The sequence below is a fragment of the Lactuca serriola genome, chromosome 8, assembly GCF_051521515.1.
Source record: "Lactuca serriola cultivar US96UC23 chromosome 8, Lser_US96UC23_V15, whole genome shotgun sequence".
In the NCBI taxonomy this organism is placed as follows: Eukaryota; Viridiplantae; Streptophyta; class Magnoliopsida; order Asterales; family Asteraceae; genus Lactuca; species Lactuca serriola.
The window spans coordinates 327,386,607-327,413,381 of NC_136415.1; the positions used below are offsets into that span (position 1 = coordinate 327,386,607).

Sequence of the window (26,775 nt, forward strand, 5' to 3'; positions counted from 1 at the left end):
GGATGTTTGGTTCATAGTGTGTTTTGAAAGGAATTGACATTCATCAAAAAGATTGGATTTCAATATATTTAGAGTTTAAGAAAATTAAAGTTATGTGACATGTTTGGTTAAAAAATAAGAAAAACTTTTAATACATATTTCATCATGTGCTAAAGAGTAGACATGACTCCATCATTGATACAAATCTTTTTTTTTTCATTTGTCTAAACAGTAAATAGTAAGTTGCAAAAGAGGAGATGAAGTACATGATGCGTTTAGAAACATGAAGGAGTGAAAGAGTTTGAAAGAGATAAAAAAACTCAAATAAATCTAGAGTTTATAATGGTATTTTAGTATTTCATAAATAAATAAGCAATGATATTCAATGATGGAAAGTTAATTTAACTTGTGGTAGGTTTGTTTAGAAATTTCAAGCTAATTCAATTCCTAAATTATTTTGAACCGAAAATGATTTTTAATGGAATCCAATTCCAGTTCCTATGAATTCAAGCAAATATTATAGGGAAATCTCCAAAAAAGTACTAAAATTTTAGTATAATTTGTGAAAAAGTCCCAAACTAAATTTTATTTACATAAAAGAACAGAATACCGGTTAAAACTTCGAAAAAACTTTTTTCGGCCGGTTTCGCAGATTTTGCTGGTATTTTGTTCTTTTTCGTTAGTTTGCTCAAAATTTTGGGACTTTTCCAAAAATTACATAATAAACAAAATATTGGGACTTTTTTTTTTGAAAATTACCATGAAATTAATGGATATTTTTATTCACAAATCATTTATAAACATAAAAAATATTTTTATCATAAAAAAAAAATACATTTGTTGCTAATTTCTAGGAAAAATTGGTGGTCAAAATACTCTATTGCTTCCTGACCACTCAAACTCTCTATGTTCTTCATATGCATTGTTGTGGGTATGATGATGAGATGAACTTTGTTAGCATTCCTCTAATGTTGGTGTTCATCTTATGTTGTTTAACCTAATTACCAACCAACATTCATACCTTAGATGTTAACAACCATCAGCTAACACACGTCTATAAAATGTGAAAAGTGAACCGTGAATGATAATTTATATGGAAACAAGTGAACGATTATTATCTATTTAAATTGTCATTCAAAGTTTACTTTTCACTCTCGATAGATGTGTGTAATTTTATGGTTGTTACCGGGTAATGTTTGGAGGCTAGGTGGTAGTTAGGTTAAAGAACATAATGAAAGATCTATATGTCCGTGTAATGATATTTTCTTATCTATATGTCCGTGTAAAGATCATATAGCATCATGTCTAATAGGAAGTAGACACTTATTGATTGTGTGTTAATAAATATTATCAACTCTTGTATTGGTCACGCTAACGGAGTACTTCTCACTATCACACCCACAACGATACATAGGAAGAACATAGAGACTTTGAAGTGGTCAACAAACAATAGAGACGTACATAGTCGACCATTCTATTCCTAGAAATTAGCAACAAATGCATTTCTTAAGTTTATAATAAAAAAAAAGTTATGTTTATAAATGATTTGTTAATAATAATATCCACTAATTCTATAATAATTTTCAAAAAAGTCCCAATATTTTGGTTATCAGGTAATTTTCTGAAAAATCCTAATATTTTGAGCAAACTAACGAAAAATGACAAAATACTGCCTAAATCTACGAAACCGGGCAAAAATGGTTTTTTTCGAAGTTTTAGCCGGCATTCTGTGTGCTTTTCTATATACAAAAAATAGTTCGGGATTTTTCATAAATTAGACTAAAATTGTAGGACTTTTCTGGAAATTTCCCAATATTATACATTATAATTTTTTTTAGCCTGGAACATAAGAAACCTTTCGACCGATCCTTTATTTAACAAAAAAAATGTAAGTAATAAGTAATTTATATACATGCAAATAAAAAAAATTACAACTTTATTTTCAATGATCATTTATTGGTTTTTTCATTTAACAAAGTAAGTGACCTAACAATCGTATTAAAACGGCTAATTAGAAATAATTGTAAGTAATTTTTTCAGGTTTTCTAATTCGTTAATCAAAATACGTGAACTTCAATTGCACTAAAAATTTTAAATAGAGGTAATATATATGAAGCTTTTTGGCATCTTTACATTTTAATTTGTAACTAAACCTAAAAATAGAAATAAATATCATCCATATTACTATAAATAAGCATTTTGCAATATTCAAACATGTCTTCTGTTAGTCATCGAACTTGATTAACAATGTAAGAATTTTAGACAACATTAGTTACCATGATTTATATTCAAGCTGAATTTAAATAAGGATATTTTAACTTGATATTATATATTATAAGAACAATTATTAATTCGAGTAAGTTACCGAAATCGTCCTTATGGTTTGGTAAAAATTGCATGTTTAGTTTCTAACATAATTTTTGCACTCAGATCGTCTATGTGATTTGATTTTGTTATGTTTTTCGTTCCTTACATACATAAAGTGATGTATCAAACGTGTAATTTTGACCAAACCATAGGGATAAAAAACACAACAAAATCAAACCATAAGGACGATCCAAATGCAAAAAAAATTTGAAACCAAACATGTAATTTTTATCTTAGAAGGATTTCACTAATTTACTCTATTTAGGAAAATGAGGTGGATGAATATTGAGATATTGATCACCCCTTAATGAATCATCCTTTTCTGAAGGTCAAACACCAGAATCCGACGGACGGGATAACTGGGCCCAAATTAAATGTGAAATGCAAGAAATAAAATTATAAAACCCACCACATCTCCACTACTTCAGACACACACACTCACACACCGAAACGACAGCACAGCTCTCATAACTCTATTTATAACCCCCACCCTCCACCAACCCACCCTTCTTCTCCGGCGACTCCTCTTTACTTTCTCTTAATCAACATTTCTTCACCTTACGACTCGTAGGCGTACTCACGTACCAATCGGTTGATTTTGATTTTTTTTTTTCTTTTCACAAGCAATTAATTCGATAAATCTCGAAGATGGAAGGTATCACGACTCGAGTGTACAAAGGCGTTAAAGGATACTGGCGGAGGAGACGCTACCAGCGCCTTGGCGGGAACAGTCGCGACGAATCTGGACCTAAACGGCGGAGCCGTTTCTGGAGGATAAGAATAACACGGAAGCTGAAACTGAAGTTCAAGTTTCGGTGCTCTCCGAAGAAGTTACTGATCGGGATCCGTGACGGTTATGTGAGGATGATGATGAGAATGGCGACTTCGTCGGTGGTGACAGGAGGCGGTGGTTATGGAGACGGTGTAGCGAGGTTTGGAATGAAACCGGTGAAGGAGTATGACGAGAAGATGATAATCGAGATCTACAAATCGTTGGCGATGAGGCAAGCTCAATTTGGTGCCGATCGATGTCCACAGATTACGATTTCCCGGTAAAACTGCCGGAAACCTTATCAAACTTTTGCTGTAACATTAATTCAAAGCTTCAAGCAACATAATTAATGGAGTAATAAGTTGTTAATCAACCCTCATTATATTAATATCTGCTTAATTGCTTATATTTTGTGGAGGGTGGTGGCGTTAGATTGCTGATATTGCTCACCTACGCAAAGAAACGCACATGGAATCATCGAGTAAACCTCCACATACTTTTAATAGTTTCTTTTTCGACTCCAATTGAAGTTTTTGCATCCATCGTTTCAATTACGTAGTTAGGAGATTAATTAGGCTGTCAATCCACTGTTTTAGGTATTTATCTTTTATGAGTTTTTTTTATATGCTTTTCCTTAATAAATTTCGTTACAATTCCATATAAAATGAATGAAATCATACAAAATCTCTGGTTATCATATACTTGTCCTAAAATGAAAGTTTCTAATTCTCACACAGCTAATCTGTATGTTCTTAATAAATGTTTCATTCATGATTTTTTTTACAATGAAAATACTAAATTTTGTCATTAAATAAAAGGTAACAATACTTTCTTTAAAACAAATGTAGTACATAAATTAAAAATAAAAAAATAGAGTAAGTATTATGCTTATTTAAAATTTAAAATACAACATTTCTTTAAACAATAAAATAATAGAATAACCATCTGAAAATGACAATTTTGAAGGGGTTGGTGCTATGTAATCCCATTATAAATTATTGTTACGATTTTAATCAATATAAAGCAAGTTGCGTCTTGAAAATCATCTTTGAACCATAATTTTTTGACTCATTAAATTATTTGTTGCGAGTGAAACAAACAAATGTTTATATATTATTATATGAACAACGGAATTTAAAAATAGAGTAAATTTATATGAATCGTCTTTCGTGCAAGTGCCAAAAAACATGTTTAGTCTTTATTTTCAAAAATTAATTTGGCTTGTGAACTTGGTCCATACCAAAACTGAAATTACCATAATACCACGATCTTTTTATTTTTCAGTTAGTTTGGTACTATTATTATTATTATTATTATTATTATTGTTATTATTAATTTAAAAAAATAAAGGGCCACTATACAATCCCTCTCCCTTCAGTTTCTCCACCCTCCACATTTTTTATTGATCGGAAACACACAGAGAGAAAAAATAAGACCCAACTTGCCGGAGATTCACCGACAAGTCACGACCACCATCACCGCCCCGATCTTCTGGCGAACATTTTCTCTACACTTTATCATCTAACATCGATTTAGGCCACCTGCTCTACACATCTGTGAACACCTCTCAATTTTTGCTACCTTTCTCCTCAGTTGCTGCAGTGAATTGTAATTTATTCCGTCGAATTTCACAAGTAACTACCAGTTGTTAAGAATCTAGAGAATGTAGCTCCATCATAAGACAAACGCAGAAAATGAAATTAGGTATGAACATATGCAATTTTACTGATTGAAAAAATAACCAAAAAAAGATGTGAACACTATAGGAAAGATCTACGATGAAACCCTAAGGCTGTTATCATCATCGTAGATCTGCGCTAACTCTTCCAGATGTATATCAGAAAAGACCACTTCGGCAATGGAAGTACAATTTCACTCCTTTTGTCATCAATCTTTTATCATTATCCCTAGAAACTGCTGTTTTACAGCCTCTTCATGCTCGATGATTGATTGTTTTCTTATTGCGGCTATGCAGGAAAAGAAGGACTTCACAATCAGTTGACTGATGAAAGTAGTTTTTTTGAAGACAAGGGTTTCAAGGAAAAGGGCATCGAAGATAGATGAGGTTAGACTAACCAATTTCATTCGTTGGAAATGAAAGCTAAGCCTCTATCTTTGATGATGGTTAAGAAGCTTAAACCACCGAGCCAGACATGAGAGTTGTATAACAGGCCAACATGGGGCGGGGGAGTTACTGACTCTTCCAAATAAATGTACATATGAGGTAGTGGTTATGTTTTCCCGCAAGCCCAAAAATGTGAACCCAATAGTGCTGGTGATGGTGATCGACGGTAGTGGCAGTGGATTTGGTCAATAGAAATAGTGAAGCAACCATATATTTAATTAAAAAAATTTATTTAATAGATTAATAGTTAATAATTAATAAATAAATCAAAAAATTAAATAAGAGCAAAGTGATCTTTTTATGTCTGGAAGGATGAATCGTGTTAGCTTTAAACTAACGGGAGACAGTTCGAGTTAATTTTTGAAAATAGGTACTAAGCGTATGTTTTAGCACATTGACGAGGGACGATTCATGTAACTTACTCTTAAAAATAATAATAATAATAATAATAAACAAAGAAAAATACTCATAAGTTGTTAATATTGACGCTTAAAGTACAACTATTAGGTTAAATTGTTCAATTTTTCATTCATGATTTTTTTTACAACCAAAGTCCTAAATTGTGTCCTTAAATAAAAGGTAACAATACTTTCTCTAAAACAAATTTAGTACTTAAATTAAAAATAAAAAAAATAGATCAAGTTTTATGTTTATTTAAAATTTAAATTATGATATTTCTCTAAACAATAAAATAATAGAATAATTATCTGAAAATGACAATTTTGGAGCTTAAGGGGTTGGTACTATGTAATCCTATTATAAATTATTGTTACGATTTTAATCATTATAAAGCAAGTTGCATCTTGAAAATCCATTAATCTTTGAACCTCAATTATTGAGTCATTAAATTATTTGTTACAATTGAAACAGACAAATGTTTAAAGATTATTATATGAGCAATGGAATTTAAAAATAATAATAATAAACAAAGAAAATACACAACTTATTAATATTGACTCTTAAAGTACAACTCTTAGGTTCAAATGTTCAATGATTCATGATCCTAGCATTTTGGGTTTATGCAAAATGTTCTTCATGAAACACACACACACAAAAAAATAAATAAATAAATAAATAAAATAAAAATAAAAAAAACCAATTCTAAGAAAATATATTTGTTAGAGGAGAATATTATATTGAACAAAGCATATTGGCATCCCATAGTAGATTGTGACACATGAGAAGGTGGGTAGAAAAGTGAAAACTGAACTACTTTAAGTCAACCTCCTAACTCTTTTTTCCTTTTTCCATGCTATTATTATAAGTGATAACCTTTTTAATTATTATTTTAACCAATATCTAAATCAAAAACTAAATTTTTCTATAAAGAGAAAAGAGAAAGAAACTTTTAAGGATGAGATGGGGTATCTTTGTTTGTTCTCCCATTCAAATGTGTTTGGTAGGTTTCATACGGTTGAGGGGATAGGTATTTAACAAAGATACAATTTAAAATATACTATGTCCTTCCATAAGTGCCGTAACCGAAAGATGGGACATCGTGGGACCCATAACTGCCTAAGTGTAGAAGTGTTCATATGAATAGATCGATTTGATTTGATCTGAAAATACAATTGATTTGGACTGATTTGGTGTTTAGATAACAGACATGAATATCAATAATTCAAACTAAATCAACCAAATTAAAATTCATTTGAATTGGTTCGGTCAATCCGCTTCATTATAGAATATTTAGTTCTAAAATCGAAACATTTCAAAACTATATATAACTTTTAGGCTATCCATTATGGAGAGGACTCCACGTGTGAGTTGCTTACGTGGAGCTCATTTCCACGCGTGAACACCACCCCCATTAATGGTGGGTTGGTTGTGGCGTGGAGACTAGAATGGAAGAATATGAGAAAGGTAATTAGTTGGTCAATTTTTGACTGTTTGAAGAATTTAATAAAAAGATTGTTTTTTATTTTTAATTTACTTTATCTCTCTATATATGCATCCACTTTAAACATTTTTTCCAAAACAAAACCCACAAACACTTTCAAATAAAAAACATACATTCAACAAAAAAAATGGATGATTCACACAGAGATTCTGATGACGATTTGTTATTGAACACACTATTGTCTGCGGCACAAGACATTGTTCGTGCGAGAGGCGAAAGTTCACACGGCAAGAAGAAACATAGCGAATTGATCAATCGGGATCGAAAGACGCCAAATGAACTTTTGGTATGTGATTATTTGGCCCCTGATAGTTTATATGACCTATCGAGATTTGAAGAACGTTTTCGTATTAGTAAATTTATTCTTACATATAGCTAGAGATTTGGAACGTAATTATGAGTTTTTCCAATAACGATGAGATGCTAGAGGTAAACGTGGTTTTACTACAATACAAAAATGTACGGCCGCTCTTAGACAATTGGCATATGACATAACCGCAGACGCTTCAAATGAGTATTTGAAAATGTCTAAGAGGACGAATCGAGAATGTACATAACTTTTCTGTAAGTATGTTATAGAGCTTTACCGTGACATATACTTGCGACATCCGACTAAAAGTGATGTCGAACAGTTGTATGCCGCACATCAAGCTAAACATGGTTTTCCAGGGATGCTTGGTAGTATTGACTGTACACATTGGGAGTTGAAAAATTGTCCCAATGCGTGACATGGTCAATTCATGCAAGGTGATCATGGGGTCCCGACTATTATATTAGAGGTGGTTGTTTCATAAGACTTATAGTTTTGGCATGCATTCTTTAGTATGGCGGGATCCAACAATGACCTTAATGTGCTTAAAGCGTCTCCGTTATTTAACAATATTTTGCATGGTAAAGCACCAGGCATGTCTTACTTTTTGAATGGAAATGAATGTAAATATGGGTATTACCTTGCTGATGGGATATATCCAGAGTATGCTACTTTTGTCAAATCATATTCATTTCCAGCCGATGAAAAAATAAAATTGTTCAAGTTAGAACATGAGTCTGCACGGAAGGATGTGGAACGAGCGTTTGGAGTCCTAAAACAAAAGTGGCGCATAATCAAACATCCAACATGAACATGGGATAGGGCAAAACTGATGACGGTGTTGACTGCTTGTGTTATTTTACATAACATGATAATAGATGAAGACGACGAGGCTATTTGTTCATATACCAAGAACGATATACTTAATCCCCCTACAGTAATACAAGTTGGTAGCCCGACATACTTCTCTAGAGTTTTGGAAATACAAAATCGTGAAACACATCACAATCTACGTCATGATTTGACCTAGCACATATGGGGAAGACAACTCCAAGGGGGAAATGATGATGAAGACGAAGAGTGTCACACCCCAAAACCAAAAACGGCGAAAACGTTCAGGGGTGGAGGACTTAATGTACAGTATCATAACAGTGTAAAGTACTAAACAAGCAACAACATCATCCATTGCATTAGAAGTAAAGTTTTAATACACATGTGTTCTTTCATAGTAATAAGACACCAAAATATGTAAGCAAAATAAAAGACGAGTCTTGACTGTGCTTCGTCTTCTCAAAACCTGGTCATCGTACCTGTCTACTGGTGACCTGAGAATACAAGTTATTTTGAAAGTGTAGATCAGCATAAAGCTGGTGAATTCATAAGTATTTTAGTGTCATAGATTTGGAAAGCTGTTATGAAAAACATGAAATTGTTGATGAAACATTTGATATAAGTGTGAAAACCCTAGAAAATCCCATATTTCTTACTAGTATAAAAGTAGTCTTCTACTAAGACCCAACTGTTTTGAAGTTTGCATTTCTGTGCAAAAGAATGTTTTTCCCATGTATGACTATTATTATAAATATATAGTCTACCTCATAGTTTATGTGAATGTGTCACAAAATAACATTAATAGGGAAAATATATTCATTGAAGTATTATCCTTTGGTACTAGGATAAACACGGCGTGAAAACTCACCGAAAATGTATTAACCGTAGACATCCGTCGACGTGCATTTTCCCTACTATAGCTAACAGTCTTGGGCGTAGAATGGTTAGTCCCGAACGTATATAATAGTATCTACTCATATAATATGTAATGGTATATCATCATATAGTATCTATGTAAGTATAACCCTGTAAGTGTATCCATGTAAGTGTATCCCATCATATAGCATTTAGTATAGACTCATGAATGAACTGACTCTAGTGTAATTCCTTGTAATAGGAATAGTGTTTTGTATCCCCTAAACTATCCCTATAATAGTTTACCGGAATGTAATAGATGTCCAAAAAGGTTTATACACCCCTGCTACTCAAGAGTGTGGGAACTGAATGAAGGATGAAAGCTTTCATATCAATACATATATACAAGAACATAAGTGTATATATATGGTTTTGATAAATAAGTTGAAAGAGATTTTGTAAAACATTAAAGAGTTTTGAACAATAAATAACAATGACTTGATGTCATTTTATAAAACATTTCAAAAGTAATTCATTTGATAACAAAGTATATCAGGACTGAAAGCCTTACATGTATCACATTTTGAAGTATGTGAATCAGTCAGTTGAAAACACAGTTATAAATCACATGTGATTGATACTATAACATACTGTTTTCTACTTGTATTCCCCCCCCCCCATTAAAGCATTTAAAATCATTTAAAAGATTGATTAAGGGGTATGAACTCACCTGCAGTGAGTGGTATGGATGAACTGATCAGTTTTGGTCATAAGAACATCCTATGTGCTCATACAAACCCTAATGCTTGGATCTAGGTTTCTCTATTGTACATGCAAGTTATCCAAGACTATAAACCCTAATTCTAGCATACAAGTAATCATATTAAAATAAGAATGGGTTTAAGATATTACCTTGATTGTTATGTAGCAATAACAATCCAAATCCTCCTTGTATTGACTTTAGAAAGCTTAGAGTCACAAATGTCACTCCTCTAATGGTTCACAAACACCATAAGCAAGAGGATGAAGAGGATAGAGGATGGAGGCTGCCCAAAAACGTCCACAAACCCTAGAGAAGTCTTAGCCACGTTTTTGGGTCATAAGGGATCCATATATATAGGAGGCAATTAGGGTTATCTAACAAGGAAACCCTAATTTGGATGCTTAAGCCCTAAGCAACCCATGGAGCCCTTTTCTTAAGGCCTTGGACGATTTCATATGGGCTTCCCCCATAGAATTCGTCCACCTTATAATATAAGGCAATCCATGGCCCAAATTGCAATTATCTTATAATTACAATTCCAGTCCCTTAAGTTTAATTAATCTCTTTTAGTCACAAAACTAATTACCAATTAATTACTGACTAATATTAATTAAACAATATGATTTCTCCTTTAATATATTATTCCCATAATATATTAATAAATCATATTTAATCCTTTCTCTTCATAATTCATCCTATCAAGTTGCTTTGGTGAAGGCACCCCAAAAGGACCATGCACCATCGGGTCAAGTACATACCAAAATAGTTATGGACTTAGACACTAATCCAACATGAACTGATGAAACAGGATTGCTAGGTGCCAAGTGAAGACTTAAGCACACACAAGGATCCTAGTTACATATAATGACACATATATGTATCCAATTAGTTTTCAAACAACTAATCAACAAAGTTAAGACATCCTAGGACATGCTAAACACTTTATATAAGTGTTATAAGTACCAAGGATTGCATCTAAGTGTTGTAGGACATTGCTATTGAGTTTAGGGTTCAAAGGAAACCCCAAATATGAGTTTACAGTTTTGTGACCATCACTCAATGAGTTTACGGTCGTAAACTCATGAGTTTACGGTTGTAAACTCATGCCCCCTTGACCATGTGTTGTTTTGAAGTTCTACAAGTCCTTAGAAGCATTTCTACTTGATGTTTAAGCCTTTGGAAGAGATTAGGGCACCATTTCCCTCCTTTGAGGAGTTTACGGCCCTAAGACCATTACCTTTTGGGTTTACTACCGTAAAACCTTATGGATTATGGTATTTTGTTGTTTTCAAGTCCTAAACATATAAAGGAATGAGTCTAGACTAGTTTCCAAAGCTTGTGAAGGGACTAGGGTCACTTTGGCCCCTAAATTAGGGTTTACGGTCCAAGGTGTTCTTGGACCGTAAACACCTTTGATCTTGGTGTTTCTTTGTGTTTTCTTGATGTAAATAAGTGTATCAAGCCTTAACATACTCTAGGATATAAGTACTTACAATATAGAAGCTTGAAAAGGTCCAAAAGTCCAAGAACACTAGTGTGTGTTCTTGGTGTTCTTGCTGAAACTTGAAGAATCAACCTTTTGGAAAGATTTCATGGATAGAAGTGTGTTAAATCCCTAGATTAGGTGATATACTAACTTAAAAGGGCTAGAAACACTTACTAGATGAAGATCTTGAATAATTCTTTGGATGATACTTCAGAGAGTTTGAGTTTTTGTTCTTGAAAGTTGGAAAATGGTAAAAATAACTAAGTGTCACCTTTATACCCCTTTCCTTTAGGGTTTACGGCCGTAAACTCCTTGTTTAGGCCATAAACTCTAAAAATTTGATGTCTCGGGACTTTATTGTTGCACAATAAACCCTAGGGCATCCTCTCTCCTGATATCTCCTGAGTGGTTAATCCTAAAATTCTCAAACTTATTCCAAAAAGCTTGAAAGTTTCCAGAAACTGCTTTGACTTCTATTGAATTGACAAGTTTTACAGAATAAAAATTTTGGGTTGTCACATCATCCCCTCCGTAGAAGGAATTTCGTCCCGAAATTAGAGTTTAAGCAAATCAGTAGTTACAAATAACTAAGTAAAAAGATGAGGATACTTCAGTTTCATCTGATCCTCTCGCTCCCAAGTGAATTTAGGTCCTCGCTTGGCGTTCCAGCGAACCTTCACTATCGGGATGCGGCTTTGTTTCGTTTGTTTGACCTCCCGGTCCATGATCTCTACTGGTTCTTCCACGAAGTTGAGGCTCTCGTTGATCTCGATCTCATCGAGTGGGATAACAAGAGTCTCGTCGGACAGACACTTTTTCAAATTCGAGACGTGGAATGTAGAATGTACGTTACTGAGTTCACGAGGTAAGTTAAGTTTGTAAGCTACTGGGATGATTCTTGCGAGAATCTCAAAAGGCCCTATGTACCTTGGGTTTAGCTTTCCACGCTTTCTGAAGCGTATCAAGCCCTTCCAGGGTGAGACCTTCAATAGAACACGATCGCCCACCTGGAATTCCAATGGTTTCCTTTCCTTATTAGCGTAGCTTTTCTGTCGGTCTCTAGAGGCTTTCAATCGTTCATGAATTTGAACGATCTTCTCTGTCGTTTCCCGAATGATCTCCGGACCCGTGAGAGTACTTTCAAGAACTCGTCCTTTAGCTAACTGGGTATCACCCACCTCAACCCAGCACAGAGGGGATCTGCACTTTCAGCCATAGAGGGCCTCGAGTGGAGCTACTTTTATGCTCGTGTGATAACTGTTGTTGTAGGAAAATTCGACAAGGGGTAAGTGAGTATCCCATGCTTTCCCAAATTCGATCACACAGGCTCGCAACGTATCATCCATGGTTTGGATAGTTCTCTCACTTTGTCTGTCGGTTTGTGGATGGTAGGCTGTACTCATATCCAACCTAGTTCCTAGCGAATTTTGTAGCGACTGCCAGAACCTTGAATTGAATCTACTATCTCTGTTCGAGATAATGGATATGGGAACACCGTGCAGTCGTACAATCTCCCTAATGTAAGTTCTTGTAAGCGTCTCCATCTTGTCTGTTTCTTTGATCGCCAGGAAGTGTGCAGACTTGGTCAATCTATCGACGATGACCCATATGGTATCAAGTCCACCCGTTATCTTGGGCAACTTGGTTATAAAGTCCATAGTGATCCGCTCCCACTTCCATTCCGGTATCTTTGGTTGTTGTAGAAGACCGGAGGGTTTCTGGTATTCGACCTTTACCTTGGCGCAAGTAAGGCATTTACTTACGAAGGTAGCAATATCTGCTTTCATGTTAGGCCACCAATATAGCTTTTTAAGATCCAGATACATCTTATCTGAACCTGGGTGGACGGAATAACGAGTGTTGTGCGCCTCGTTCATGACCAAGTCTCTGAAACCACCGAGTTTCGAGGTCCATATCCGATCCATGAGATAATAAGCTCTGCCACCTTTGACTTCCAAGTTCTTATCCATCCCTCGCAAGGATTCACTGGTCACATTTTCAGGTTTCAAAGCGTCGAGCTGAGCCGCCTGTATTTGTGTGGATAAGTGTGAATGGATATTCATAGTCATTGATTTGACTCTACGACCAGAATATTCTTTCCGACTCAGGGCGTCAGCTATTACATTTGCCTTGTCGGGATGATAACGAATTTCGCATTCGTAGTCACTGAGTAGCTTGACCCACCGTCGTTGTCTCATGTTGAGCTCTTTTTGGTCGAATATATGTTGTAGGCTCTTGTGGTCTGTAAAGATTGTGCTTTTCGTACCGTACAATGTCACACCCCAAAACTGAGAACGGCGGAAACGTTCTGGGGCGGAGGACGTCATGTAGTGTATCACAACAATGTAAAGTAGTAAACAAGCAACAACATCATCCATTTCATTAATAGTATAATTTTAATTACAAGAGTTCTTTCATAGTATAAGACAACATAATGAATAATCAAAATAAAATAGGAGTCTTGATTTCTCCGTCTTCGCAAAACCTGGTCGTCGTACCTGTCTATTTGTGACTTGAGAATACAAGTTATTTTGAAAGCGAGTATCAGCAGTAATGCTGGTTAGTTCATAAGTATTAATGTGTCTTTGATTTGTAAAACTAGAAAGTAAAGGCTTGTAAACATTTGGAGAAAAGTTTGTATATGTATGAACTGTTTGAAAGTAGTTGAAAACGTTTGAACACCCTAGCAAATCCCTAAGATTTCTATTAGTATTAAAAAGTAATCTTCTACCAAGACCTAACAGTTTTGAAAGTAGCCTTCTACCAAGACTAGACTTTTACACCTATTGATATTATTTTCTACCTCATCGGTTATGTGAATGTGGCACATGGTAAAGGTATTAATAATATATTACCTGGATTTTTAATCCGTTTTCAATTATCATATGCAATGTGTAAGTACTGTAGTATTTGTAATAAGTTAATACTTTGTACTAATTTGCCTTAATTGAGGGTTAAGGAATAATGTGATGGCTAGAACCCGTACTATACGGTCTCCATGTATACCCAATATAACAATCACAATGTAGAGTGATTCATTGGTAAGTTAGATCATGTACTTGTTCCATGCTATAGCGCCTTGTTATGTATGTTATGTTATCGTGTATTGTAAGTGTAATCGTGTAGGTGTATCTATGTAAACGTATTCATGTAACATGTAATGTATTAGTTAATCATCATTGCAACATTTTATATGTTCTCTTTCTAGTATAGTCGTATATGTTCTCACTTTAGTATAGTTGTATATGTTCTCACACTAGTATAGTTATATATGTTCTCATTGTAGTATACTTGTATATGTTCTCATTCTAGTATAGTTGTATATGTTCTCGTTCTAGTATAGTTGTATATGTTCTCGATGTAATAAGTAATGACTCATGAATGAACTGACTCTTGTTTGATTCCTTGTACTTGGAATGATAAGTAGTGTCACCTAACTATGCCTATTATAGTCAGTAGTAATATACGAGTATAATCGGAAGTATACCTTTGCTACCCAAAGGGACTGAACTGACTACTGGAACTTTTATGTCTATATATGTATACATGATATATAACTAATATTTAGACGACATTCGGACGAGCAACCGATGCCCTAAGGCCACATCCCAAAGAGGAAAAGGAAATAAAGCGAGCTAATCGTCCTAAGTCCTTTAAACATTATTTATATAACTATACATATCTATAAATTCATTTGACAATATAAAAGTATAAAAGAAGTTTTGTAAAACCTTTGAAAGTTTAATACTAAGAAACGATGGCTTGATGTCAGTTTATAAAACGATTTGAAAGTATTTTGTTTGATAGGACAGTTTAAGTATAACGAAAGCCTTTGTTTGAAAACACATTTGTAACAGAGTTTGAAAGGAAGCTTACAATATGTAAGACATTTTGATAAAGAGTTTTAAACATGTAAAAACGTTTTAATAAAGTCATTTGAAGAAATTTGTTTGGTAAAACAGTTAACGTATAGTAAATCCATTTGCAGGCTAGTTATTAATCACATGTGATTGATATAATAACTAAAAATGATTCAACTTGTATCCCCCCATAAAGCATTTATAAACATTTAAAAACATTTAAAAGGTTAATTAAGGGGTATGAACTCACCTGTAGTGAGCGGATCAGAAGGAAGTGTCGGACAAGTGCTTGGTGTCAAGCGAAGACTTAGACACACACAATGATCCTAATTACATATGAAGACATATGTATATAAACAATTAGTGATTATAACACTAATTAAACATGTATAAACATCCTTTTGCGAGGAAAACACTTTGGTCAAGTGCGAGGAGGCTATCCAGTTCCAACAAAAGAGTACAAGGCCTCATACGGGAGTTTATGGTCCAATGACCATGTTTGTTGGAGTTTACGGCCTAGGGGAGTTTACTCCTGGCCATAAACTCTCAATTGGTCACCAAAAGGGGCTTAAAACTCTAAGGGCTTAAGTGGTTAAGTGCTCTAAAGCTTTAAAGAAGTGTTTGGGTGGGTTTAAGGTCCTAAAATGACCTTGTATGGTGTTTACGGTCCTGGGATATGACACCCCAAAATCTTCATTCGGTAAAACCCTAAAGTCAATCATTTCAAATTATAAGTTAAGTTCACTTTTATTTGTTTTTAGAAAATTTAAAGTTCTTTTGATTAGTTTAATAGTTAATCTTTAAACGAACGGGTGAAAGGAAATGTCGTCTTGGGTCTTGAAATTTCAAAACAGCAAGTATCACGTAGTTAAGAAATTCACCACCAAAATTTTATGTTTGGGCCAAAAATTTCTTCAAAACCGTAAACTCATGCCTTAAGCATGAGTTTACTCCCCAAAGTGCCTCATTTCTTTCTTTCAATCCCAAGAGTAAACTCCAAAAACTCTCTCAAGTATCATCCAAGTTTTTGTTCAATATCTTCAATCTAGTAAGTGTTTCTAGCCCTTTTAAATTAGTATATCACTTAATCTAGTGATTGTACATCTTTTCATCCATCCATTTATGTGTTTTGACTAGATTTCCAAAACACCAAGAACACCAAGAACAAACACTAGTGTTCTTAGGCCTTTAGCACCTTTTCGAGCTTCTAACTAGTAAGTACTCTCATCCTGGTGTATTGTAAGGCTTATTATACATCATCACATCAAGGAAATGTCCCAAGAACACCAAGAACAAGGTGTTTACGGTTTTGGTAGGCTCCCAAAACCGTAAACACCAAGTAAGGTGCCAAAGGGTGCTTAGATGCTTCACAATGCCTTAGGGACTTGTCTAGATCCTTCCTTGATGAGTTTATTGTTGGAATAGTGTCTAAGGCTGCAACTATATTAGGCAAGTATTTGACCCGGTTGTGCATGGTCCTTTTGGGTTGCCTTCACCATAGCAACTTGATAGGATGATTTGTAATGAGAGAAGAAATATTATTTATATATTATGAGAATAATATAAGGAATAATATTATTATTATTTGATTAATATAAGTTATAAATAAATTAGGAATTAATTTGGTGACTTAAAGAGATTAATTGAATAAAGGGGCATAAACTGTCAATTGTATGATAGTTGTACTTTGAGATATAATCCCTTATGGATAAGGGGGACGGTTTTGGGGCTTAGGATAGACCTTGAAATCGTCCAAGGCTTATCATTAGGGTATTGGATGGCTTAGGGCTTAAGTTATCCAATTAGGGTTTAAGGGTGAAACCCTAGGAGCCTCACTAGTATAAATATACCCTAGGGGTTAAGGGAAATCGGCACCTTGTCTCTAAAGAAACCCTGACCGATTTCTTCCTCCTCTCTTCTCTCTCTATAATCATCCTCTTGCTAGTTGGTGTTTGTAAGCCATTAGAGGAGTGACACTTATGACTCTAAAGTTCCAAGGACAAGAAGATTCAAGCGAGTGATTCAAGGTAATCTTCTAAATCTGATTTCTTATGTTATTATACTAGAATTATCATTAGAAGTCTTGGATTCAATGCTTGTTCAATTAGAGAAACCTAGATCCAAGCATTAGGGTTTGTATGTGCAGATAAGAATGTTCATATGGCTAAATCCCATCAGTGGTATCAGAGCCTTGATTGGTTTCTATTGAATTGATGCATTGGTTGTTTGTTTGTTGCTTGCAAAATTCGAATTTTTTCATTCTGCCTGATGAACTCGGCGAGTTCCATAGTGGACTCGGCGAGTCCATTGTGGTACTCGGCGAGTTCGAGCGTCAGAAAGAGCTAATTTCGGGATTTCTTGCTGTTTATCTTTTGGAAACTTACCTTAATCTTAATAGGTCAATATAAATCTGATTTTGAGATATATTTGATTATATTCTTGACCTAATTGAAGATATTTATCAATTAATTAAATATTAATTTCCTTATGTGATAATTGATTAATTATTTTAATTAAATTGGTAAATTGTTTTGCAAGAAATAATTAAATAAATCAAATATGGATACTTATGTGATTAAATGTTAATTTGGATTAATTGTTATTTGATCCCCTATGTTTTGAAAAGTTTAAATGTGACAACCCGAAATTTCCATTCTGAACAAACCATATCAAGCCAATAGAAGTAGAACAGTTACAGTGAAAATTCAGACTCCGAGTGTAAGTTTGGCAGTTTTCAGGATTTTACACTTAAGGAGATATTAGGAGAGTGGTTGCACTAGGGTTTTGTGCAACACTGTTAATCCATTTCTCTAAGACATTAGGGTTCGTTCCAGGAATAAAAATATTTTCTTCCAAAAATATCTCAGGACTATAAATAGAATTCTGAACCAAATTGGTTAATTTGTTGAATTCCAATTAGAGAAAAGCCAAAATTCCCTCTCACGGATCTTCGGGTTTTCATCCCAAATCGTGAGTATACTTCTCAAGTTGTTTTATACTACTTGTTATAAGCTTAATAACATAGATTACATGCCAAATAAGTAAGATCCGGGAGTTTACCGCCCAAGAACGTTCTTGGGGAGTAAACTCCATTTTAAGGTCCTTAAGGGTTCAAATGACCCTCAAAGCTTTAGAACTCGAACTAGAAGCCTCCAATTCATGCCTTATACCACAAAACAATTAGGATGCATGACTAGAAGAGAGTTTACGGCCAAGGAGCTTCTTAGGCCGTAAACTCCAAGTTTTAAGTGCCAAAATGCTTTGAAACACCACCTAAGGCTTGGACTCTATTTTAGACAAATACCATAAAGTGATTAGAACCTAGAAAACTCATGGAAACACAAGTGTGGAAGAGTTTATGGCCAAGAGTAGTTCTTGGGCCGTAAACTCCTTTAAAGGGGTCAAATGACACCCCAAATCCTTCCTTAAGCCAAGAGACAAATTAGGACAAGTACCTTAGTGTGTTTGGGGCTATCAAACACCACAAAAACACCAAGAAAAGAGAGTTTACGGCCCAAGATGTTTTAGGGCCGTGAACTCCAATATATGGTGCCAAATGGTGCCATAATTCTTTCTAAAGCCTTGAACAATTGCCTAGAACATATCCTATATGATTATGGGACTTGAAAGCTTCATAAACACCCTCCCAAGGGAGTTTACGACCGTAAACTCCAAGGGATTATGGTCCCATGGACATAAACTTCTTAAAGGAGTTGATATGGCACCCAAAGACTTGATTTAGCATTGAAACAATTCACCACATGAGTTGTATAATTGATAGACTTCATTTAGGGGCTTGTTGAGAGTTTACGGCCAGGAGCTTACTCCCCTGGGCCGTAAACTCCAAGACATATGGTCTTTAGACCATAAACTCCCATTAAGGGCATTACCCTCCTTTGTTGCAACCCTTTAGCCTCCTAGCACTTGACCAAAAGTGTTTTCCTTGCGTTTAAATGGCTATTCTTGTATAATTAGTGTTTTAATCACTAATTATTTATATACATATGTCTTCATATGAAATTAGGATCATTGTGTGTGTCTAAAGACTTCACTTGACACCAAGCACTTGCCCGGTCCTTCCTTCCAATAACAGTCCGTTCAATTCCAGTCACTTACTGCAGGTGAGTTCATACCCCTTAACTAATGTTTTAAACTATTTTTAAATGTTTTATGGGGGGGATACAAGTAGAATCATGCTACTTGTTATGTCAATCACATGTGATTAGTAAGTAGGATTATATTACTTATTTACATCAATCACATGTGATTAATATACAGCATTCAAATGATTTGGCTACACATTAGCCGTTTTACCAAACAGTTTCCTTCAAATGATTTTTATAAACATTTTATATGTTTTAAACTCCTTATTACACTGTACATCTTACTCCGTACATTACCTTTCAAACTTATTTACAACTATGTTTCAATCAAATGTTTCCTTATACTTAAACTGTTTTATCAAACTTATGCCTTCAAATTGTATTATAGATTGACATCAAGTCGATCTTTTCTTAAAATAATATTTATGTTTTTCAAACGTCTTACAAAACTTATTTATGCTTTTATATTATAAATTTCATGCCTCTATATGTATAGTTATATAACAAATGTTTAAAAGACTTAGGAAGACTATCCACCCTATTTCCTTTTCGCGCTTGAGATGTGGTCTGGTGGGATATCGGGTATTCGTCCGAAAGTCGTTTAAATATTAGTTATATATCATGTGTATATATATAGTCATAAAAGGTCCTTCCAGTTCAACATATGCTGTCACACCCCAAAACCACGAACGGCGGAAACGTTCAGGGGTGGAGGACGTCATGTACAGTATCACTACAGTGTAATATAATAAACAAGCAACAACATCATCCATTGCATTATAAGTAAAGTTTTAATACATGTGTGTTCTTTAATTGTAGTAAGACACCAAAAATATACAATCAAAATAAAAGACGAGACTTGACTGCTCCGTCTTCTCAAAAACCTGGCCTCTGTACCTGTCTACTGATGACCTGAGAATACAAGTATTTTTTAAAGCGAGTATCAGCTTTAAAGCTGGTGAATTCATAAGTATATAAGTGTCATTGCCTTGTTTGTGAAAATCTGTTATGGAGGTCATGTAAATCGTTAAATGAAAATGTTGAGGTAAGTATGAAATCCCTAGAAAAACCCTTATTTTCTATAAGTATGAAATGTAGTCTTCTACTAAGACCCGAATGTTCTGTTTGTAAATGATAGTTTTTCCTTTGTGTTGACTAGTACTAAAAGTGCTTAGTATGTGAATGTGTCACAAAATAAAGTAAACAGGAAAAATGTAATATTGTAAGTGCTTTCACTGGGTACTAGGACCAACACAACATCACATTAAGCAAAATGTATAACCTAATGAACATCCGAAGATTGTCCAATTGTCCTCTGTAGCAGCAGCAGGTGGGTGGAAGGGTTAGTCCCAAATCGATTTCCTAATATAAGTAGTAACCTTAGACCTCCGAAGATGGTCATCGACCACTGGTGCTAAACAGTGGGGTTCGGAATGGTAAGTCCCGTCTAGTTATCCCATTGAACCGGGATAGGAAAGACAATTTACACAGTAAGTACTACTAAATCGTCCTCATAGTCCTAAGTACAAGTATCTAGGTAAATGAATACAAGATAATGCACCTATGTAAAAGTGTTCCTGTATGGTGTTCATGTATGTGTGTCCATGTAACAGGTAAGTATATGTAAACATATTCATGTATCAAGTAAACATCTGTAAGTACTCATGTATCAGGTAATGTACTAGTATAGACTCATGAATGAACTGACTCTTGTGTGACTCCTTGTAATAGAAGTAATGTTTGATATCTTCCCATTATCCCTATGATAATCTACCGTAATATAACTAGTTGATCATGTAAGTTTACACACTCTTACTACTCAAGGGTGTGAGAAACTAAATGAAAGATGCAAACTATAACATCAATACATATATAAGAATATAAGTGTATATGCATAGTTTAGTTCAAGAATGTAAAATGGTTTTGTAAGACATTTTATGGGTTTTTGAACAATAATTAACAATGACTTGATGTCATTTGAATAAACATTTCAAAGGTAAAACATTTGGTAACAATGTGCTTTTAAGATGTAAAACCATTTCATGCATCACATTTTGTAGCATGTGAAATCTGTTAAATGAAAAACACAGTTATAAAATACATATCAATGATTTAATAACATGTTTGTTTCTACTTGTATTCCCCCCATTAAAGCATTTAAAATCATATAAAACATTGATCGGGGTATGAACTCACCTGTAGTTGGTGATTGGAATGAACTGAACGGTATAGGATGGCTAGGTGTCAAGCGAGGACTTGTGCACACACTACGATCCTAATGAACATATAATCACACATATATGCACTCAATTAGACTCAAAAGACTAATTGATAATGTTTAAAACATCCTAGACATAGTTAACACTTTATATAAGTGTTTTAAGCCGTAAGGACTTCATCTAAGCTATTGTGGGACAGGGTACTTGTGTTTAGGGTTTCCAAAGGACCCTATATGAGAGTTTACTCTCCATAAACCATCACACATTGGAGTTTACGGTTGTAAACTCTTGAGTTTACGGCCGTAAACTCCCAAACATGTGTGTTTGGTGTGTTTTGAAGTCCCAAATGCTTCCTAGAATTATTCTAAGTCAGTGGCTATGTCCTTGGAAGGGTTTAAGGTCTAGAAGTACTCCAATTAGGATTTTACGGCCTCAAGGACATTTCCCCTTGGAGTTTACGGCCGTAAACTCCCTTAGGGTGTTTCCTTTGTTGCTTTCAAGCCTCTTGCACTTGTGGGATATGTTCTAGACTTTTATTCCTAGCATATGAAGGCATTAGGCACACCTTAGTGCCCTTTTTAGGAGTTTACGGCCCAAGAACCATGTCTTGGCCGTAAATTCACTTGGTTAAGTGATTTTGGTGTGGTTTGGTCCTTCCATTAAGTGAGTACAATTTCTTGTAAAGGTCTAGGGCTTTAGGTGTCATGAAAACACCCTTTATGTCCATTTATATGGAGTTTACGGCCTAAGCTTCACTTGGGCCGTAAACTCACTTTTGTTTGAGTCATTTGATGTGTTTAAGACCTTATACTACTTGGGAAAATAGCCTAGATGCAAGCCTTAAAGTCCTTAAGTCCTCAAATCACCATTTAGTGTTAGGAAATGGAGTTTACGGCCTAAGAGAGTTCTGGGTCGTAAACTCCCAATCTTGGGTGGATTTGTGTGTGTTTTCTTGTCCCTAAAATGCATACATAATGGTCTAAGACTTTATCATAGCACAAGTGTCGGTTTTGGCTTCGTTTCGGGAGTTTACCGCCCAAGAACACCTTGGGGAGTAAACTCCTAGATCTAATGATTTAGCCATCTAAATCATGTTATAAGCATCTAGTATGTATTCTAACACTACTAGGAAGAGTTACTCACAATCTGGGATAAAAACCCGAAGATCCGTCAGAGAAAAAATGGCTTTTCTCTAGTTGGAATTGTGAATAATGAATTAATTTAATTCAGAAAACTATTTATAGTCCTGAAATATTTTGATAGAAAATATTTTTATTCTCGAACTTGGACTGTAACATTATGAAACTTGAAATGTCCAAATTTCACAAACCCAGGAGCATCCACTCTCCTGATATCTCCTAAATTGTAAACCCTAATGTACACAAACTTGTTCGGAAAAAATCTGAAAATCACTGAAATTGGATTGGCTTCTATTGAATAGATATTGTTCGTACAAATGGAAATTTCGGGTTGTCACATCATCCCTCGTTAGAAGGTATTTCGTCCCGAAATTAGAATGTAAGCAAATAAGAAATTACAAATAACTAAGCAAAAAGGTGAGGGTATTTCAGTTTCATCTGATCCTCACGTTCCCAAGTGAATTCCGGTCCACGCTTTGCGTTCCAGCGCACCTTCACTATCGGGATACGGCTCTGCTTTGTTTGCTTGACCTCTCGGTCCATGACCTCTACTGGTTCCTCCACGAAGTTGAGGCTCTCGTTGATCTCGATCTCGTCGAGTGGAATGACAAGAGTCTCGTCAGATAGGCACTTTTTCAAGTTTGAAACGTGGAAGGTAGGATGTACGTTACTGAGTTCTTTCGGTAGATTGAGCTTGTAAGCCACAGGGCCGATTCTTGCGAGAATCTCGAAAGGCCCTATGTATCTTGGATTGAGCTTCCCACGCTTTCCAAAGCGTATCAAGCCTTTCTAGGGTGAGACCTTTGGTAGGACTCGGTCGCCCACCTGGAACTCCAATGGTTTCCTATGCTTGTCGGCGTAAATTTTCTGTCGGTCTCTAGAGGATTTTAATCGTTCACGAATTTGAACGATCTTCTCTGTTGTTTCCCGAATGATATCCGGACCCGTGAGAGTGCTTTCGGGAACTCGTCCCTTAGCTAACTGGGTATCACCCACTTCAGCCCAGCATAGAGGGGATCTACACTTCCGGCCATAGAGGGCCTCGAATGGAGCTGCCTTTATGCTCGTGTGATAACTGTTGTTGTAGGAGAATTCGACAAGGGGTAAATGAGTATCCTAAGCTTTTCCAAAGTTAATCACACAGGCACGCAACATATCTTCTAGGGTCTGGATAGTCCTCTCACTTTGCCCGTCGGTCTGTGGATGGTAGGCTGTACTCATGTCCAGCCTAGTTCCTAGGGAATTTTGTAATGATTGCCAGAACCTCGAAGTGAATCTACTATCTCGGTCTGAGATGATAGATAAAGGAACACCGTGCATCCTTACAATTTCCCTAATGTAAGTTCTAGTAAGTTTCTCCATCTTGTCTGTTTTTTTTGATCGGTAGGAAGTGTGCAGACTTGGTGAGTCTATCGACGATCACCCATATGGTATCAAGTCCACCCGTCGTCTTGGGAAACTTGGTTATGAAATCCATAGTGATCCGCTCCCACTTCCATTCTGATATCTCCGGTTGTTGTAGAAGACCGGAGGGTTTCTGGTATTCGACCTTGACCTTTGCGCAAGTAAGGCATTTACTCACGAAGGTAGCAATATATGCTTTCATGTTAGGCCACCAGTATAGCTTTTTAAGATCCAGATACATCTTATCTGAACCCGGGTGGACGGAATAACGAGTGTTGTGAGCTTCGGTCATGACCAAGTCTCTGAAGCCACCGTGTTTCGGTGTCCAGATCCGATCCATGAGGTATAAGGCTCCGCCACCCTTGAATTCCAAGTTCTTATCCATCCCTCTAAGGGATTCACCAGCCACGTTTTCAGGTTTCAAAGCGTTGAGCTAAGCCTCCTTTATTTGCGTGGACAAGTGTGAATGGATAGTTAGAGTCAAAGACTTGACTCTACGACCAGTATATTCTTTCTGACTTAGGGCGTCGGCTACTACATTGGCTTTACCCGGATGATAACGAATTTCGCATTCGTAATCACTAAGTAGCTCGACCCACCGTCGTTGTCTCATGTTGAGCTCTTTCTGGTCGAAAATGTGCTGTAGACTCTTATGGTCTGTAAAGATCGTGCTTTTTGTACCGTATAGGTAATGTTGCCAGATCTTCAGAGCAAACACAACTTCTCCTAGCTCAAGATCGTGGGTTGTGTAGTTAACCTCATGTGTCTTCAGCTGTCTCAAGGCATATGCTATGACTTTACCTCGCTGCATCAGAACACATCCGAGTCCTTGATTGGATGCATCGCAATAGACAATGAAGTCTTCTATTCCTTCGGGAAAGGATAGTATCAGGGCGGTGCACAAGTCTCGTTTGAGCGTTTAGAACGCTCTTTCCTGTTTCTCTTCCCAGTCAAAGGCCACGCCTTTATGGGTCAGGGTGGTAAGAGGTTTCGCTATGCTGGAGAAGTTCTGAATGAACCTGCGATAGTAGCCAGCGAGACCTAGAAATTGATGAATTTCGGTAGGTGTCTTTGGTGCTAACCAGTTCTCAATGGCTTTGATCTTGGAGGGGTCCACGTGTATACCTTCTTCGCTAACCACATGACCCAAAAATTCGACTCGCCGAATCCAAAATTCGCACTTGGAGAACTTCGCGTAGAGCTTCTCCGATCGCAATGTTTGTAAGATTTTACGGAGATGTTGACCATGTTCCTCCTTACTTCGAGAGTAGATGAGTATGTCATCAATAAAGACGATGACGAACTGATCCAAGTAAGGACGACACACCCTATTCATCAGATCCATGAATACTGCGGGCGCGTTAGTTAATCCGAATGGCATCACTACAAACTCGTAGTGCCCATAACGAGTTCGGAAGGCTGTCTTGGGAACATCCTCCTCTAACACTCGTAGTTGGTGATATCCGGATCGCAGATCTATCTTTGAGAAGTAGTTGGCTCCTTGAAGTTGATCAAACAAATCGTCAATGCGGGGCAAGGGATAATGATTTTTAATGGTAAGTTTGTTGAGTTCTCTATAGTCGATGCACATGCGAAACGATCCATCTTTCTTCTTGACGAACAAGACCGGTGCTGCCCATGGCGAGAAGCTTGGTCGAATGAATCCCTTCTTGAGAAGTTCGTTAAGTTGACTGGAAAGTTCCTGCATTTCAGCCGGTGCCAGAAGATAAGGAGATTTGGCTACGGGGGTAGCCCCTGGCACTAAGTCGATTCTGAACTCGACTTGGCGTTGTGGTGGTAAACCGGGAAGTTCTTCTGGGAATATGTCAGGAAAATCGCGTACTTCTGGGATTTTCTGGATGTCTTCCTGTTCTTGGCTGGTATCGACGACGTGTGCGAGAAATGCATGGTACTCCTTCCGCAAGCACTTCTGTGCTTGAATGCACGAAATGATGCGAAGGCTCGTACTAGGTTTGTCGCCGTAGATAATTAAAGTTTCGTTGTTAGGAAGGTTAAGACGAACTGCTTTTTTGAAGCACATAATGTCGGCACGAAGAAGACTCAACCAATCCATACCGATGATAACGTCGAAACATTTAATTGTGTCTGGCATGAGATCTATCTTGAAAGTATGGCTATCTAAAGTTAAGGTACAACCTACATATATGCAGTTTGTACTCTCTGTTTTCCCGTTAGCCATTTCGACTGTGAAAGAATTATCTAATTCACATGGTTTTTGTTTAAGCAGGTGTGCAAATTTGTGACTTACAAAACTTTTCTCGGCTCCACTATCGAAAAGTATGCAAGCATAAGAGGTATCGAGGAGGAACGTACCAGTAACTATCGTAGGATCAGCTACTGCTTCCTCGTGGCCTAGGGCCATAACTCTTCCCACTCCTCCAGCCATCCCTGCTTTAGGGCAGTTCCTTTTGTAGTGGCCCACCTCGCCACATCCGTAGCAAGCTTGGCCCATACCGGCGTTAGGAATCTGGGCAGCTTGAGCTTTTGGAGTTTTACAGAAGCGGACGGTGTGTCCCTTCTTGTTGCAGTTAGAGTACTGCATCTCCCTGCAAGGTCCGTGGTGATGGAAGTTGCACTTGGTGCACTTCGGGAGAGTCCCAGCATATGTTTTTGCTGGTAAGAGGTTCGCAGGGGCAACAAG

The 26,775-nt window shown here is 36.2% G+C and overlaps 1 protein-coding gene across 1 annotated transcript; it reads left to right on the forward strand.

Moving 5' to 3' along the window:
* The first annotated feature begins 2,765 nt into the window (after positions 1-2,765).
* LOC145070025 (uncharacterized) lies at positions 2,766-5,487 on the forward strand. The gene is made up of 2 exons (XM_079016942.1): positions 2,766-3,398; positions 5,094-5,487. The coding sequence occupies exons 1-2, from the start codon at positions 2,995-2,997 to the stop codon at positions 5,122-5,124; spliced, it is 435 nt and encodes a 144-aa protein (XP_078873068.1). The 5' UTR covers positions 2,766-2,994; the 3' UTR covers positions 5,125-5,487.
* The last annotated feature ends 21,288 nt before the right edge of the window (positions 5,488-26,775 follow it).